The sequence below is a fragment of the Oncorhynchus mykiss genome, chromosome 5, assembly GCF_057628025.1.
Source record: "Oncorhynchus mykiss isolate SJ-2025 chromosome 5, ASM5762802v1, whole genome shotgun sequence".
In the NCBI taxonomy this organism is placed as follows: Eukaryota; Metazoa; Chordata; class Actinopteri; order Salmoniformes; family Salmonidae; genus Oncorhynchus; species Oncorhynchus mykiss.
This window is the reverse complement of record NC_143026.1, coordinates 54,053,349-54,072,526: the sequence shown is the minus strand read 5'-3', so window position 1 is coordinate 54,072,526 and position 19,178 is coordinate 54,053,349. Positions and strand designations below refer to the sequence as shown.

The 19,178-nt window shown below is 40.3% G+C and overlaps 1 protein-coding gene across 17 annotated transcripts in view; it reads left to right on the top strand.

The window, feature by feature from the left end:
* Positions 1-16,638, top strand: part of ptprsa (protein tyrosine phosphatase receptor type Sa) — a 282,965-nt gene extending 266,327 nt beyond the window's left edge. For 16 of the 17 annotated variants that reach the window (XM_090235173.1, XM_090235172.1, XM_090235167.1 and 13 more), the window contains 2 exons: positions 11,760-11,895; positions 12,508-16,638. In XM_090235173.1, coding sequence (XP_090091299.1) covers positions 11,760-11,895; positions 12,508-12,576 — 205 coding nt within the window. In that variant the 3' untranslated portion in view covers positions 12,577-16,638. The remainder of the gene's footprint in view (positions 1-11,759; positions 11,896-12,507) is intronic. The other variant, XM_090235175.1, reaches the window with a different exon arrangement.
* The last annotated feature ends 2,540 nt before the right edge of the window (positions 16,639-19,178 follow it).

Sequence of the window (19,178 nt, the reverse complement as noted above, 5' to 3'; positions counted from 1 at the left end):
ACACGGAGCGCCAGCCTGGCATTTGTAAATGGGAGGCACATGAAATAATTCGTCCATTTTTATTTTACGATTCCCTGTGTGATAAATTTTTATCACATTGTGTTTTCTTTCTTCCAAGGTAACCTTTGTCATTAGTTTGGCAAGCATATTCAAAAAATATTTGTGTGGCTACCACACTGAAATGTGTTACTTAGTATGTTTATGGTTTAAAAAAAAGTCCCTGCACGCTGCTAACTTGCAAAGTGTCATCATTGTATTGAAACAACGTGTTGGTTGAAAATAAAAACTCCCTCTTTGCATCGTTTTTCCTTCGCAAAGCCACCAAACACTAGCCTGGTCCCAGATCTGTTTGTACTGTTTAGCCAACTCCGGTGGTTGCATAAACAGATCTAGGACCAGGCGAACATGAGATCCACCTATACACTAGATCTACCAATATGGACATCATTATTATGTCACCAGACTTTCACCACCATACTCCAATGGGTAAAATATGATATCACCACCAGACATTGCATATACCCTTTAAGAGAGAGGGCTGTGTCTTAGGACCTGCAATAAAGCTGAGTTATCCTCCCTTGATGAAAGGATTTAGCCCAGTAGCCTGGTAGAGGAAGCACAGCTAATGCAGCGGCTCAGGAAGGCGAGGGCTCAGTGGCGATGTCCCAAATGGCACCCTATTCCCTATATAGTGAACTTCTTTTGACCATAGCCCTATAGTGCCATTCGGGACGCATGCAGTGAGGGCGTTGTCTTCGCCTGGGATTTTGAGCACAGGCCCGGGAGTGTTATTGCAGAACTACTCTAAAACCTCGGAAATCATCTCAGTTCTGACCCAATGCATGCTGGGAAGTAGGAACGAGTCAGGGATGCCCCCTCCCACCGTTGCTCTTCTCGGAAAGCTCTGGAAGCCCAACACTGAGAACTGGGCTCAGCTACTGTCTGTCTGCCTGGAGTGTCTGTCTGTCTGGACTGTGTAGGTTCCCTCCTTTGTTATCCTATTGTCCTCTCGATTTTCACGTCACTCCCTGTTGAACACCGAAGTTTGTTGTTTGAAAGTGTATTGGAAAGTTCTTGGTAGCTAGCTAGCTTCTTAGTTCTTCTTTGGATCCTGCAATGCAGTTGGCATCAGTTGCTGGGACTGCTTGTCTCTTTCCAGTGATTATGCCGACCAAGGATGGGTCTGAGGAGCTATTTGGCGTCGCATATCAAGCTAGCAGGGTTTTCTTGAATGCAGCTTGCAACGCAGCTCGCAATACTGGCTGGGACCTCGGCTTGTCCCGGGTGTGTGGCTGTCTAGATCCCTGCTGTTTGTTGATTTCAATTTTCCCAGTGACCTGCTCTGTCTGGAACTGCAAGGAGTAACAGCCTAACATGCGTTGCTAGCTACCATGACAAAAACCAAAGCCGGGTGGAGTACCGTTGAGGACAGTGGTGTCTCTGTATCACACGTGAAGGATCTTTTAAACAAACAAAAAGAGACCTACAAGCAATTGTTACAACAACAAGAAATAGCTCCAAGTGTTTTGTTCAAATAATTGTGGATTCTACTAATAAAATAATGGACGACCTGACCAGAGAGGTCCAGGACCTGAAGAACAGTTTGCAGTTCTCCCAGGGTCAGCTCGATGAGTTGAAACAGGAGAACGGCAAGATGACAGCAATCCGTAAATCATTTTGAAAGGACATCAGTTGTGTGTGTGAACCCATGTTAACAACGACAGATAAATCAGACTATCTCGAGGGACAATCAAGGCGGAACAACATGGTTGTGAACGGAATTGCAGAATCTCCATTATGAGACCTGGGCGGATCGGTGAGAAATTGAAGATGGACCACAGGAAGATTGAGGTGGAGCGCACCAACAGGACTGGAAACTCCACCACCGCCCAGGTAACAGGCCCAGGCCAATAGTGGTCAAGTTCCTGAGGTTCAAGGACAAGGTAGCTGTTCTGGAAAGAGCCAAGAACTTGAGAGGAACTTATATCTTCCTCAACGATGACTATCCTGAAGCTGCGCCAGAAGAGGAAAGAACTGATCCCAGCCATGAAAGATGCCAGAGCGGGTGGGGACATTGCTTACATCTGCTATAACAGGCTCATTGTCCACCCTCCCTCCCAGAAGCCTGGAAGGGATAAAAGAGCCACTCCTATGAGTTTGTAGCTTTAACCCCGCTGCACACACACACCAATTGATTAATTCACTGCTGAATGTATATTTTTTTATCTTGCTTTGTCTGCTCTTTTCAGTATTTTGTTTTTCTCTGATAAGCTACCCAGGAAAGGGCTGAAAATATCCCATATTAATATATGTAGCCTTAGAAATAAGGTTCATGAAATCAATAACTTGCTAACATCAGATAAGATTCATATATTAGCCATTTCTGAGACTCACTTAGATAATTCATTTGATTATACAGCAGTAGCAAAACAAGGATATAGCATATATAGAAGAGACAGAAATGCGTATGGGCGAGGTGTTGCTGTATATATTCAGAACCATATTCCTGAAATGCTTAGAGAAGATCTTATGTCAAGTGTTATTGAAGTGTTGTGGTTGCAGGTTCACTTGGCACATCTAAAGCCTTTTCTTTTGGGGTGTCGCTATAGGCCACCAAGTGCTAACAGTCAGTATCTAAGTGATATCTGTGAAATGCTTGATAGTGTACAGTATGTGATGTAAACAGGGAGGTGTACTTTCTTGGGGACCTGAATCTTGACTGGTTTTCATCAAGCTGTGCCTGTAATCTGGTTCAGGTTATTAATCAGTTTACCAGAGTGTTTACAAACACTACAGGAACAAGATCATCCACATGTATTGATCACATTTTTACTAATACTGGAGAACTTTGTTCTAAAGCTGTATCCATAGGCATTGGATGCAGTGATCACAATATACTGGCTATATCCAGGAAAGCCAAAGTTCCAACAGCTGGGCCTAAAATAGTGTATAAGAGATCATACAAAAGATTTTGCTGTGACTCTGTGGATGATGTAAAAAATATTTGTTGGTCTGATGTGATTAATGAGGAGCATCCAGACGCTGCACTTGATGAATTTATGAATTTGCTTCTTCCAATTATTGATAAACATGCACCTGTTAAGAAACTGACTGTTATAACTGTTAAGAAACTGTATGGTTGAAAGAGATGGGGCAAAAGGAGTGGCTAATAAGTCTGGCTGCCCATCAGACTGGCTTACTTACTGAAAATTGAGAAATGATGTGACTAAACTCAACAAAAAGAAGAAGAAACTGTTTTATGAAGCCAAGATCGATGATATAAAACTTTGGAGTACTTTACATTAAATTATGGGCAGAAAGACAATTGCAACTCCATCTTTCATTGAATCAGATGGCTTATTCATCACAAAACCATTTGATGATGCCAATTATTTTCATGATTATTTAATTGGCAAAGTGGGCAAACTTAGGCAGGAAATGCCAACAACGAACAGGGAGCAATTGTATTCATGCATAAAAAACAAATAATGATGACAAATAAAGAAAAGCATTGCAAGTTTTAATTTTGTAAAGTTAGTGTGGGAGAGGTGGAAAAATAATTGTAATCGATCAATAATGACAAACCTCCTGGCATTGACAACTTAGATGGAAAGCTACTGAGGTTGGTAGCTGACTCTATAGCCACTCCTATCTGTCATATTTTTAATCCAAAGAAAGTCTTTGTCCTCAGGCCTGGAGGGAAGCCAAAGTAATTCCACTACCCAAGAGTGGTAAAGCGGACTTTACTGGCTCTAACAGCAGACCTATAAGCTTGCTGCCAGCTCTTAGCAAACTGTTGGAAAAAAACGTGTTTGACCAAATACAATGCTATTTCTCTGTAATAAAAAGCGAACAACTTACTTTCAGCAAGCTTATAAAGGCACTCAACATGTACTGCACTGACACAAATTACTGATGATTGGTTGAAAGAAATTGATAATTAGAAGATTGTGGGAGCTGTACTGTTAGATTTCAGTGCACCCTTTGATATTATTGACCTGTTTTTTTTTTTTTTTTCTGCCATATTGTGGATTCAGAGCTATCTATCTAATATGACTAAAAGGGTTTTCTTTAATGGAAGATTCTCTAATGTCAAACACGTAAAGTGTGGTGTACCGCTGGGCAGCTCTCTAGGCCCTCTACTCTTTTCTATTTTTGCCAATGACCTGCCACTGGCATTAAACAAAGCATGTGTGTCCATGTATGCTGATGATTCAACCATATACGCATTGGCAACCACAGCTAATGAAGACACTGAAACCCATAACAAAGAGTTGCAGTCTGTTTTGGAATGGGCGGCCAGTAATAAACTGGTCCTGAACATCTCTAAAACTAAGAGCATTGTATTTGGTATAAGTCATTCCTTAAGTTCTAGACCTCAGCTGATTCTGGTAATAAATGGTGTGGCTGTTGAACAAGTTGAGGAGTCTAAATTACTTGGTGTTACTTTAGATCGTAAACTTTTTTATAAGAAACATTGTGTTTAAAATTCAAAAGCATAGTCAACTTACACACAGCTCTGACACACACAGTTATCCCACCAGACATACCACCAGGGGTCTTTTCCCAGTCCTCATATCCAGAACAAATTCAAGAACGCATACAGTATTACGTAGAGCCCTAATTGCATGGAACGTCCTTCCATCTCATATTGCTCAAGTAAACAGCAAACCTGTTCCGCTAGCAAAACCCCTCGCCAACAGCCAATGAAATTTCAGGGTGCCAAATTCAATCAACAAAAATCTCAAGTATTAGGCACCAATTTAATGATAAAATTGTCCTTAACTTCTTGACGCACCCATCCCTTTAGCGGGATCATTTTCATCAACACCCGCTGAATTGCAGCGCGCTAAATTCAAATTAAATTACTAAAAATATTACTTTTTCATGAAATCACAAGTACAATATAGCAAATCACAGCTTAGCTTGTTGTTAATCCACCTGGCGTGTCAGATTTCAATACAGCTTTTCTGCAAAAGCATAACAAGCGTTTATGTAAGAACATCTCTCTCAGTAGACAAAATATTACAAACACTAGCAGCCAAGTAGTTTGGTCACGAAAGTCAGAAAAGCAATAGATTAAATCGCTTACCTTTGATGATCTTCGGATGTTTGCACTCACGAGACTCCCAGTCACACAATAAATCCAAAATACCTCCATTTGTTTGGCGCGTTATGTTCAGAAATCCATAGGCTCGAGCGGTCACGACATTCCAAGTAGTATCCGTAATGTCCACAGAAACATGTCAAAGTTTTTTTATAATCAATCCTCGGGTTGTTTTTAAAATATACAATCGATAATATATCAACTGGGACTGTCGCTTTTTCAATAGGAAAGGGAGAGACAATGGCTGCTCCACTCTGTTGCGCAAGCAAAACTCTATGAACACCCAGCCATCCACGCGATATTATCTTTCTCGCTCATTTTGGTTGATATCAATCTGGTTGATATCCCTTTAAATGGAGGCAAGGCATCCAATGGAACAGAGAGCTTTCAGGAAAAACAGCACTTCCTGGTTTGATTTTCTTCAGGTTTTCGCCTGCAATATCAGTTCTGTTATACTTTTGAGTGTTTTCTATCCTAATCTGACAATTATATGCATATTCTATTTTATTCTAGTTTCTGGGCCTGAGAAATAGGCAGTTTCAAATGGGTACGTTTTTTTTAAGCCAAAAACAAAAATCCTGCCCCCTACACTCAAGAAGTTAATCCAACCACAGTGTCCGATTTCAAAAAAGCTTTTCGGCGAAAGCAGAATATATCATTATGTTAGGTCAGCAACTAGTCACAGAAAGCATACAGCGATTTTCCAACCAAAGAGAGGAGTCACAAAAGCATAAATAGAGATAAAAATGAATCACTAACCTTTTGATATTCTTCATCAGATGACACTCCCGGGACAACATGTTACACAATACATGTATGTTTTGTTCAATCAAGTACATATTTATATCCAAAAACCTCAGTTTACATTTGGCTTTGCCTCCAAAACATCCTGTGAATTTTCACAGAGCCACATATATTTACATAAATACTCATAATAAACATTGATAAAAGATACAAGTGTTATTCACAGATTTAAAGATATACTTCTCCTTAATGCAACCGCTGTGTCATATTTAAAAAAAACTTTACGGAAAAAGCAAACCATGCAATAATCTGAGTACAGCGATCAGAGACCAAAACAACCCAAAAAGATATCCGCCATTTTGGAGTCAACATAAGTCAGAAATAGCATTATAAATATTAACTTACCTTTGATGATCTTCATCAGAATGCACTCCCAGGAATCACAGTTCCACAATAAATGTTTGATTTTTTCCATAAAGTCCATCATTTATGTCCAAATAACATTTTGGTTTGCGCGTTCAGTACACAATCTAAACTTCAGGCAAAAGTTCAGAAGTTCCGTTACAGTCCGTAGAAACATGTCAAATGATGTATAGAATCAAACTTTAGGATGTTTTTAAACATAAATCTTCAATAATGTTTCAACCGGAGAATTCCTTTGTCTCCAGAAAAGCAATGGGAACCGAGCTACCTCTCATGTGAATGCGCATGACCAGCTCGTGGCACTCTGCCAGACCACTGACTCAAAGAGCCCTTAAGAGCCCTTTATAGTAGAAGCCTCAAACAAGTTTCTAAAGACTGTTGGCATCTAGTGGAAGTGACCCCATAGACACTGTGTATTCGATAGGCCAAGAGTTCAAAAACTACAAACCTCAGATTTCCCACTTCCTGGTTGGATTTTTCTCAGGTTTTTGCCTGCCATATGAGTTCTGTTATACTCAGACATCACTGAAACAGTTTTAGAAACGTCAGAGTGTTTTCTACCAAAATCTACTAATAATATGCATATATTCACAACTGGGACTGAGTATCAGGCAGTTTACTTTGGGCACGCTTTTCATCCAAACGTGGAAATGTTGCCCCTTAGCCATAAGAAGTAAAAAAAAAAAAAAAACAGAAAGCAACACCTCGCGACACAACGCCTTTCCCTTATTAGACCTAGATAGTTTGTGTGTGAGCATTGATATGTAGGCTACGTGTGCCTTTAAAAAAAACATGTATTTAGTTCTGTCTTTGAACTGTTCTTGTCTATTGATGTTCTTTATTATGTCATTCTGTATTATGTATCATGTTTTGTGTGGACCCCAGGAAGAGTAGCTGCTGCTTTTTCAACAACAAATGGGGATCATACTAAAATACCAAATACCAACTACTCACACTGTGTTATATCAAAAGATGGTACATAATTATTTTCTTTCCCTCACTTTCTTCCTTTATCTTTTATCCCTCCATATATTTTCTCAATGTCTTGCATTTTCCCCTTAACTTTACTCAATCTTCCAAGTCAGTAGAACCCAGAGAGTGTTCTTCAGTGGAAGCTTCTCTAACATCAGATATGTACCGTGCAGTGTCCCTCAGGGCAGTTGCCTTATGCCGTTACTCTTCTCTATTTTTACAAATGATTTGCCCTTACACAAAGCTAGAATTACTATGTATGTGGATGATTTCACAAATCAGCACCCAAAGCCAGTGAGCTCACTGAAAGCTCACTGAGAGTTACAGTCAGTATCCGAATGGGTGATTAATAATAAACGGGTCTTAAATACATCTAAAACTAAAAGTATTTCATTTGGTTGAGCACATTCTCTATGACCTCAACCTCAACTGGTGTTGTGTATAAAGGGTGTGACCATTGAGCAAGTTGAGGAAGCTGGATGGTCAATTATCATGGTCAAGTCATATTGCTAAAGTTGTTGGAAAGGAAAAGGGGGATACCTAGTCAGTTGCACAACTGAATGCATTCAACGGAAATGTGTCTTCTGCATTTAACCCAACCCCTTAGCGTTTTTTTACACAAAAAAATCAGCTACCCTAGTAGTTCAGGCTCTGGCCTTGTCCCATCTTGATTTATTGTCTGGTAATATGGTCAAGTGCAACAAAGAAAGACCTAGCAAAGTTGCACCTGGCTCAAAACAGAGCAGCACGCCTTGCCCTTAACTGCACACACAGAACTAACATCAAGAACGTCTCTCCTGGTTGTGGATTGATGAGAGAATAACTGCTTCTCTTCTAGTTATTACGAGAAGTATTACTTTGATGAAAATTCCAGATTGTCTGCATAATCAAATAACATTCAGGTCAGACACCCTTACATTACTCAAGAAGACATGCCACCAAGGGTTTCTTCACAGTCCCCAAGTCCCCAGAGCCATGATTACATGGAACTTCCTTCCATCTCCACTTCCTATGGCAAACAGCAAAGATGGCAAGATTAAACAACATCTCATGGAACGGCAGGGACTTTGAGGGGACACATACACAAACACATGCACACCCAGGCACACACACACATTATGCACAGTATTTAGTTGTATTGTTTGTATTATTTTGATTTATTTTTTTACTTGTCATGTTTTATGTTTTTTTGTGAACCCCAGGAAGAATAACCGCTGCCTCTGCAAAAGCTAATGGGGATCCAAATAAACAAACAAACAACTCTCTCTCCATCTCTCTTTCTCTCTATTCTACTGCCTCCCCAATTCCTGTCTAATAGAGCCACACGGTTTTTGTCATTAATTGCCTGATTACTTTCTGTGAATGGGAGAGTAAATCCTCTCATTCAATGCTGCTTTCCACGGCAGTTAGATTTGGAAGTCTATCTATTTAAAAGGGTTTGATGGACTTTAAGAGCCATATGACAAGCTGTGACTAGCTCCCCAGGAAGAGCTTTCTTTACACTCCAGGAGAGGATGGGGTTAGTGTGTAGGAATGGAGGAGGGGAAGGGGGGTTGAAAGGACAGAAGGGGGTAGACAGTAGGGGGTTTGTGGTGACATAGTCCACAGTTGAGGTTTTTTTGTGGGGGGGGGGGGGGGTCGCTGGTCAATCTACTGTCGGAAGTTTTCGAGGTAGAAAATGGTGAAAGTTATCTTTGGTAAAAACGTTGTAACCTTTCAGAAACTGTCATGGGGCGGGTAAGAGAGAGAAATAAATCTGTTGTCAAATCAATTATTGTTCCATTGGTGAAGTGGAAGTCATTTCACACCAAAGTAGCTTACGGAGACAGCCCTCAAGTATTTCAGGATCAGAGTTAAGACTCGCCCTATTTCTGGGGACTGTTGCAGGGAAAGGTTTGCAATGGGGGCTTAATGATTCAAAGTGTGTGTGTGTGTGTGTGTGTGTGTGTGTGTGTGTGTGTGTGTGTGTGTGTGTGTGTGTGTGTGTGTGTGTGTGTGTGTATACAGTTGAAGTCGGAAGTTTACATACACCTTAGTCAAATATATTTAAACTCAGTTTTTCACAATTCCTGACATTTAATCCTAGTAAAAAAAAATCCCTGTTTTAGGTCACTTAGGATCACCACTTTATTTTAAGAATGTGAAATGTCAGAATAATAGTAGAGAGAATGATTTATTTCAGCTTTTCTTTCTTTCATCACATTCCCAGTGGGTCTGAAGTTTACATACAATCAATTAGTATTTGTTAGCATTGCCTTTAAAATGTTTAAATTGGGCCAAGTGTTTAGGGTAGCCTTCCACAAGCTTCCCACAGTAAGTTGGGTGAATTTTGTCACATTCCTCCTGACAGAGCTGGTGTAACTGAGTCATGTTTGTAGGTCTCCTTGCGCACACACTCTTTTTCAGTTCTGCCCACACATTTTCTATAGGATTGAGGTCAGGGCTTTGTGATACCTTGACTTTGTTGTCCTTAAGACCCATTTGCGACCAAGCTTTAACTTCATGACTGATGTCTTGAGATGTTGCTTCAATATATCCACATCATTTTCCTACCTCATGATGCCATCTATTTTGTGAAGTGCACCAGTCCCTCCTGCCGCAAAGCACCCCCACAACATGATGCTGCCACCCCCGTGCATCATGTTTGGAATGGTGTTCCTCAGCTCGCAAGCCTCCCCCTTTTTCCTCCAAACGTAACGATGGTCATTACGTCCAAACAGTTATTTTTTGTTTCATCAGACCAGAGGACATTTCTCCAAAAAGTACGATCTTTGTCCCCATGTGCAGTTGCAAACCGTAGTCTGGCTTTTTTATGGCGGTTTTGGAGCAGTGGCTTCTTCCTTGTTGAGAGGCCTTTCAGGTTATGTCGATATAGGACTCGTTTTACTGTGGATATGGATACTTGTGTTCCTGTTTCCTCTAGCATCTTCACAAGGTCCTTTGCTGTTGTTCTGGGATTGATTTGCACTTTTTGCACCAAATTACGTTCATCTCTAGGAGACAGAACTTGTCTCCTTCCTGAGCGGTATAACGGCAGCGTGGTCCCATGGTGTTTGTGCTTGCGTACTATTGTTTGCACAGACGTGGTACCTTCAGGCGTTTGGAAATTGCTCCCATTGATGAACCAGACTTGTGGAGGTCTACAATTTGTTTTCTGAGGTCTTGGCTGATTTCTTTAGATTTTCACATGATGTCAAGCGAAGAGAAACTGAGTTTGAAGGTAGGCCTTGAATTACATCCACATGTAATCCAATTGACTCATATGATGTTAACTAGCCTATCAGAAGCTTCTAAAGCCATGACATAATTTTCTGGAATTTTCCAAGCTGTTTAAAGGCACAGTCAACTTAGTGTATGTAGACTTCTGACCCACTGGAATTGTGATACCAGTGAATTATAAGTGAAATAATCTAGCTGTAAACAATTTTTGGAAAAATGACTTGTGTCATGCACAAAGTAGATGTCCTAACCGACTTGCCAAAACTATAGTCTGTTAACAAGAAATTTGTGGAGTGGTTGAAAACAAGTTTTAATGACTCCAACCTAAGTGTATGTAAACTTCTGACTTCAACTGTACATGCGACCATGTATGCATTCGCGTGTGTTCAAGATTGTGTACTTGCATGTGTGCATGTATGTGCGCGTGTGCGTGCGTGCGTGCTCATATGCGGGTATGTGTTTGTGTGTGTGTGCACGAATGCTTTTGAGATTGTGTACGTGCATGTGTGTGTGTGTGTTGTGTAGGCGGGCGGGCATCAAAATGGAACGTATACGTTCCTCACGTCAAGATTATCTCTCACATGATCATTTTACAACCAGGCGTTAAACTGTCTGGCGACGGCAGATGATGACTGGTATCCAGGGACAGAAGAAAGAACATAGAATGAACCAAATGTACACATAATAGCTGTTACTGGAACTTGATTTCCCTAGACCCATATTTAGGGCTGGTTTCCTGGACGTAGATTAATAAACCTAGCCCTAGACTAAGAATAATGTTCAATGGAGATTCTCCATTCATTCATACTTTTTAAGTCAAGGATTTCGGCTTCATTTTAAAGCCGAAGTTGCTGCACACATTTTTATTTTGACATGTAAATGAATGATATATACCGGTTTGATTCTTGAAGAATATAACTTATACATACATGCCTCATGGGCTTAGTTCAGACTGTCGTACTCCGTCAGAATCCAAAATGCGCTCGTGTTTTACTCCAATGTTTCTAAATTATGTAAATGTAAACAAGCCTCAAAACATGGTTCAACCTACAATTTTAATATCATGGATGGTCATCCATGGCTCTCTCTCTGAGAGTGGTTACATTTCTCCAGGCCCATCCCTCAGCTTTTTTACCAAAACAGAGGTGGTTTGGTATTGTTTCAATAAAGGACTCTAGCTTTAAACCAGCCAATACACTTTAGACAACTTTTTTAAAAATGCACGCAAGATAGAGCTCTTGGTGTAGGAGTTGGACTTCATCTGTTGTGTGTGTGTTGTTGTTGTTTTTCCCAGTGCGGGAGTTGGCCGGACCGGTGTTTTCATCACGCTCAGCATCGTGCTAGAGAGGATGCGCTACGAGGGCGTAGTGGACATCTTCCAAACGGTCAAGATGCTGCGGACACAGAGGCCGGCCATGGTGCAGACAGAGGTGAGAGGTCACTCTAGACCACATGTGTGAAACTCAAGGCCCTAGGGTGAGCCTATTCAATCCGACCTGTGGGTGGTCTGAGTAATTTTTTATTTTATTTCAAAAAGGTTTAATGAAAAACGATCTCAATCGACATTTCCATGACTAAAAGCAAAATTGAAACCGGGTAGAAGTGATAATGGACCTAGAGTTATAGTCTCCTCACTCTGCCCAGCTTGCTAACAGTTATCAAAATGAAAGCTCGACAGTCAGGGAGCATCAAAAAATTCCAAAAGCGACCGGAAAATAACTAAATTTTTTTTGCTCATTTTGACGCCATGAATTTGAATACATTTTAAGTGCCACCTCAGTGAAGAAGGAAAAAATAGTTTTGACGTCTCCACTCTAGACCCACAAGCCTTTGTGGATGTTGTGGTCCTTGTGTTTTTTTTATGTAGTTTGGCTACGGGTGCTAGGAATACGCATCGGAATTGCGTTAGCATTGGTACTCTCTGTAAGTCTTAGAGCTGCTGGCTTTGTAGTAAGTATTGCATTGAACAGTGTAGGGTTCTCTTTTCTGCTGCTTTCACCACGTGATATTAATGTTTCATATGTTGTCTTTTGTCTATGCAGGATGAATATCAGTTTTCCTACCAGGCGGGTCTGGAGTACCTAGGAAGCTTTGATCACTATGCAACGTAAAAAGCCATCTCGTCCCCCGAACCGTTGTCCCCCTCAACAGTCTCCTGAGCCATAGAAACGTGCTTGAAATTTGAAATGGCGACAACAACAACAACAACTACAACAAAAAACAACAACAACAACAAACAGAAAACAAAATTCAACCAACAGGAAAGCAAACTAATTGTAGATGTTTTGTTGTTGTAAAGAAATCCATTTAAAACACAAACAATAGTGCAATTCCAATTGGACCTAATGGACTTTGATGCCGGTGAGGAAAGTGTAAATGATTCCATCAGCAAAACCAACTGACGCCCTCACTCGGGAGAAAGGAACCAAAAGTGGTGGCTCAAGCTGTGGGGTGGGAATAATCAAAAGTGTCAGACTGCTAACCTTACCTCAAGTGTTCAGATGTGGCGGTTGACATTGTAAACATTTTGTGGACATCTATTAAAAAAATAACTACATACAAACAATACAAAGATAACAGAAAAATGAAGGAAAAGTGACTAGGTGAACGTGACTGTGGTAAAAAAAAACAAAAAAAAGCTAAAGAATTGAAAAACTGAGAAAAGGATGGACTGGATGTAGCTTGGCTGAGGGAAGCTGTCTTATTTTTTAACATGTTAGGGCAGAGGTTCAGAGTTCCTAATTGTTTATTAACACTTTTGATGGCCTAACTGTGGTTGCCTGTGAACACAGATGATTGTCCCCCAAAACGTCGGACACCGGTGATGAGACTAACACACCGAGTTAACGCTAAAGTTACTGGCAAGAGAAGTCAACCCCCATTCGGTACCCCCTACCACTCACCTCTTTCTAGCAAGAGAACTTCTACTGCCCATAGTTCTGGTATGACGTTTCAAACTCACAACTCTTCAAGTGTCCATCATACCCACAAAGGGCATCCCTATATCCCTTCAACTCTTTGGGATGAGAGGAGCCTCTGCAGTAAAGAATAGTCTGGGTGAAAGTGAGGACGGTGTCTTAAAGTGACGACCATAGGTGGATTTTGTCAAATGCCAATTCAATCAATTTACTGCGTCAGTTTCTCCAGCACTTGACTTGTGGACCGTTTTTTTGTTTTGTTTTGGTGCTGTTGAGAACAAACCCCACATGTTTATACAGTAACCATTGGTATATCTCTCTTAGCCTCGGTCACCAAGGACACTGGGCAAATGACCGCCCTTGCAAGACCAGAGAAATGACAACCATGTCCCATGACTTTTTACGATCACTCTTCGTTCAGGACTAGTTGTGCCATGAGTTACTGGTGCAGTGTCCACCATTTTGAATGGTGAGCTCAGGCGGCCTTTAGGCTAAAACGAGTGAAGTCACCACATGAGGTCGGGGAATGAATGGTGAATGGCGGCAACTGGGCTCTCCGCAAACGTGTACAGTGACCAACAACCCATTGTAATCACTTGTTACTTCGTCTTACAATTACTTGTGTTTCTGGGGTTTTCTGTCTATACCAAACATGCTGCTTATTCTCCTGTATGCTGTAGGTGTAACTCTTTGGTATGGGATGACAATGGAGGTGCCTGGTCTGGTCATGGAAAGCGCATCCACATGTTATTGCCCCCCCTCCTCCTCCTCCATCTCTCACTAGACATTTTAGTCCCAAGCTTAGCGAAGAAACTAGTCCTCTTGCAGTTATGGTACTAAGAGTGGAAGGAAAGTAGTTCAAAGTTGTGAGGAACTGAGTTGATAACCCAGAGAAAGGTTCCAGTCTTTTCCCTTCCACCTATAGGCCAACGGCCACTGAAGTTGACTGCGGAAGAGGTGGCCATGTTGGATTGGGATGTCGTGAGGTGAAAGTTATAGCCACAATACAAATGAATTGCACATCACCAAACTTGAAACCTAAACGATAGCAGGGCCGATTCTACGCACTATGTACATGTGTCTGATAAAAACAAGCCCTCAAAGCCCCCAATTTCATTTTTTTAATCAGAGGTCAGTGCATTGGTATACCCAGGAGTATACTTTTACATTGGCTTCTATGAAGGCTTTTCGATTGGTATGTACACTAACAGAGTGATGAAAGGAACTGTGTGTAGTCTTTCTTATTTCCAAAAAAGCCTTATTGTTATTGTAACATTATGGAAACATTAATGTTGTATTATGATGACTATTGTTATTTTACTTTACATAGCTGACTTTTATTTTAGTTTTTGTTTAGTTTTTTAACAGAGATATTGTATCACATTTTTTAATTAGCAGTAAGAAATAAATGCTTATTTGTTCATATTATGTTAAAATACATTCTATTTTTTCACTGTAGAAATGTTAAGTATAACATGTGTTTGTGTGGATGTGTGCATATATACTTATATATCGCACATTCACACATACATATATATTTAAATACAGAATATAAAAATATACCCAAACTCTTAGTATGAATTTAGTTGTTTTTCTTTTACCCATACATTTTCAATTACTCATGTAAAATTATGATGGATTTTTGTATATATATATTTTTTTGTAACCATAACCTTAACCTTGGGAAATATTGTTTGTTTCTCTGGGAACAATGAGGGGAATTGTCTAGCCGAGCGCCGCTCCTACAACCCCTTTTTTAATTCCTACCACTTGGTAGACCTGTGCCGATAAGGAGATGGCATTTTTAATTGTCGTTGAAATTATTATTATCATTAACAGTAGTTATTAGTATTCGTTTGAGTATTATTTTCATAGATAGTAGATTGAAATAGTATACAAAGCATTCAATTAGAGGCAAACTACATTATTACACATTTTTTATGAATTTGCCAGACTAAAGGTACTGTACTTTTTGACCATGTACAGACTATGATCTCCCTCTTTCTCAGAAGTCCCTTTGTCCCTCCTTTTAATTTTGTCTTTCTTTTCAGACACAACATGATTATCCCTTTGTTAGATATCAACTATGATCCAGAATATAATACCTGTAAATAAACAAATATATAGATTATATGTATTTGTATAATTTGACCCTCGATGCTATCTTACCTTCAAATCAAAGACTGAACTGCAACTATAAGGTTCGACTCATTGCAAAGTTCCTGGTGTTTGTAAAGCGTGCTTTCTCCCTTTGTAACATTTGTATTCCACTGTTCCCTGTTTTTAAGTCCCCACTTTCTTTGTCATATATGCCATGTTAGCAATATCCCCTACTAGCCACCCACAGCTAACTCTGTTATGAGACAGGTCAGTGAGGACCCATAACATTTGCCTCAGCACAGGCTTCTTGCAAAGTGAACACTGCTTCCTTCTCCAGACATGGGAAATGATGGCAACCAAAGGACTATTCCTTTCCTAAACAAAAGCTCCCCAAAAAAAAGGAGAAGTGCTAGTTTTCCCAACTGCCTAAAAAGCCAAGAAGTAGACAGTCCATTGGCAGTCAAAGGGAGAAAGAGGAGATCATTTTGCTATTTAGCAACTGGCCATAGTGCGAGGTCACAGCCATTAGGGGCAGAGAACTACACTACCGCTGCCCCCTGAATCATGAAATGATGTAATATGTTTTGCTCACATAAGACTTGTATAGAACCATACTGTGTTCCTTTTTTGTTGTTGTTGCCATGTTTTGTTACGGGATGCAGAATGAATCAGGACTAGATGAGAAGGAGCCGTGTGATGCAAAGACCAGGAGAAAAGAGCAGTGGGAATCTAACCATTTCATATGAACTAAATCTTGAAATTAGGACTTTTTTTGTGACTGAATTCAAAGACTGGTTTTGGTTATGCCAAAAACCAAGACAGTGGACGTCTTTGGATGCTCGTGTGACGTGTTACTCTTTGACTTCATGTAAAGATGCCAGACTTTTGACAACAGCAGCCAAATTACTGCAATGTTCCACAGAGGGAGGGGGGAAATGAACGAAATAGAAAAATGACTCCAAAATAATAGAACGTATACATACAACAGCCAACAAAAAGATGAAGAACCCAAACTCAAGCAAAATAGTTTTTCTTTTTATGAGGGCCAAGTGCTATCGCTTTCAAACTGTTACTTCTAACTGAAACAATGATTGGTTTAAAACCCACTGTGTATGTAGATATGTTGACTTTGTATTAAAGAAATGTTGTCTGAGAGTGTACTCTTGTCGTTTTATTCATCCAAATATTGACCAACCTTTTTAAACCAGGTTTAAGTGTAGTCCGTAAGGCATTCTGAGTATGGTAATGGTACACATTTTAATAAATGATTACTAAATACTAATACTTAATTATAGTGTTTGAAAGGAGAGACTCAATCTACAGGTGACACAGAGCATGGTACATAAAAGCACACTCTTTGTTTTCTATGCAGACCTGCTATCGAATCAGTGTTCCTTTATGCCGTGCTGTGTTTGTAATCATTGTAAAAATCATTTTTATGATTGCTTAAGACACCCCCATGGTTTTGTTTCTTCCGACACTTTATGCAAGTCATGGCTGTGGGTCCCCAATGGCAGCTTCTGACGAGACAAAATCGGATGAATGAAGCTGGATTTGTATCTTTTTGTGAACACCTCATGCCTCTGCACTAGTCTGGACATCAACCTATCTCAGTGAAACATCCAATGTCCCAAGTAGCTGAAATAACCTCTCATTTTGACATCTCTTGAGATGTGTTAAAATGTCTGTAAACCTACTCCATTTCACTGAGAACCCCTTTGGGCTTGTACCATTGCTTGCACAACATCTGCAAAACCATATGCTGTAGATTAACAATGTGAACAACCACTACACTCGGAAACCCCCACTTGTTAAGTGAAAATTGACCACTTAATGGTCATGAAAACCCATTAGTCTCCATACGGATCCATGAAAACACATTACACTTAATTGTCCTGTAAGGGGGTTTTGTGTTTTCCCATATTTGCTCATGTCCTGGTTTACAAACATGTCAAGAACTTGATAAATGCCACTAAGACGGGTCGATGTGAAGGTGGGGCTAAACCTTCACCTGCTGCTATTTGTTCTGCCTGCCACCTGTCCTTCAGCCAGCCTCTCCGCACATCTGCTCTGCCCAAAGCCAATATACAGTGCCTTGCGAAAGTATTCGGCCCCCTTGAACTTTGCGACCTTTTGCCACATTTCAGGCTTCAAACATAAAGATATAAAACTGTATTTTTTTGTGAAGAATCAACAACAAGTGGGACACAATCATGAAGTGGAACGACATTTATAGGATATTTCAAACTTTTTTAACAAATCAAAAACTGAAAAATTGGGCGTGCAAAATTATTCAGCCCCCTTAAGTTAATACTTTGTAGCGCCACCTTTTGCTGCGATTACAGCTGTAAGTCGCTTGGGGTATGTCTCTATCAGTTTTGCACATCGAGAGACTGACATTTTTTCCCATTCCTCCTTGCGAAACAGCTCGAGCTCAGTGAGGTTGGATGGAGAGCATTTGTGAACAGCAGTTTTCAGTTCTTTCCACAGATTCTCGATTGGATTCAGGTCTGGACTTTGACTTGGCCATTCTAACACCTGGATATGTTTATTTTTGAACCATTCCATTGTAGATTTTGCTTTATGTTTTGGATCATTGTCTTGTTGGAAGACAAATCTCCGTCCCAGTCTCAGGTCTTTTGCAGACTCCATCAGGTTTTCTTCCAGAATGGTCCTGTATTTGGCTCCATCCATCTTCCCATCAATTTTAACCATCTTCCCTGTCCCTGCTGAAGAAAAGCAGGCCCAAACCATGATGCTGCCACCACCATGTTTGACAGTGGGGATGGTGTGTTCAGTGTGATGAGCTGTGTTGCTTTTACGCCAAACATAACGTTTTGCATTGTTGCCAAAAAGTTCAAATTTGGTTTCATCTGACCAGAGCACCTTCTTCCACATGTTTGGTGTGTCTCCCATGTGGCTTGTGGCAAACTTTAAACAACACTTTTTATGGATATCTTTAAGAAATGGCTTTCTTCTTGCCACTCTTCCATAAAGGCCAGATTTGTGCAATATATGACTGATTGTTGTCCTATGGACAGAGTCTCCCACCTCAGCTGTAGATCTCTGCAGTTCATCCAGAGTGATCATGGGCCTCTTGGCTGCATCTCTGATCAGTCTTCTCCTTGTATGAGCTGAAAGTTTAGAGGGACGGCCAGGTCTTGGTAGATTTGCAGTGGTCTGATACTCCTTCCATTTCAATATTATCGCTTGCACAGTGCTCCTTGGGATGTTTAAAGCTTGGGAAATCTTTTTGTATCCAAATCCGGCTTTAAACTTCTTCACAACAGTATCTCGGACCTGCCTGGTGTGTTCTTTGTTCTTCATGATGCTCTCTGCGCTTTTAACGGACCTCTGAGACTATCACAGTGCAGGTGCATTTATTCGGAGACTTGATTACATACAGGTGGATTGTATTTATCATCATTAGTAATTTAGGTCAACATTGGATCATTCAGAGATCCTCACTGAACTTCTGGAGAGAGTTTGCTGCACTGAAAGTAAAGGGGCTGAATAATTTTGCACGCCCAATTTTTCAGTTTTTTATTTGTTAAAAAAGTTTGAAATATCCTATAAATGTCGTTCCACTTCATGATTGTGTCCCACTTGTTGTTGATTCTTCACAAAAAAATACAGTTTTATATCTTTATGTTTGAAGCCTGAAATGTGGCAAAAGGTCGCAAAGTTCAAGGGGG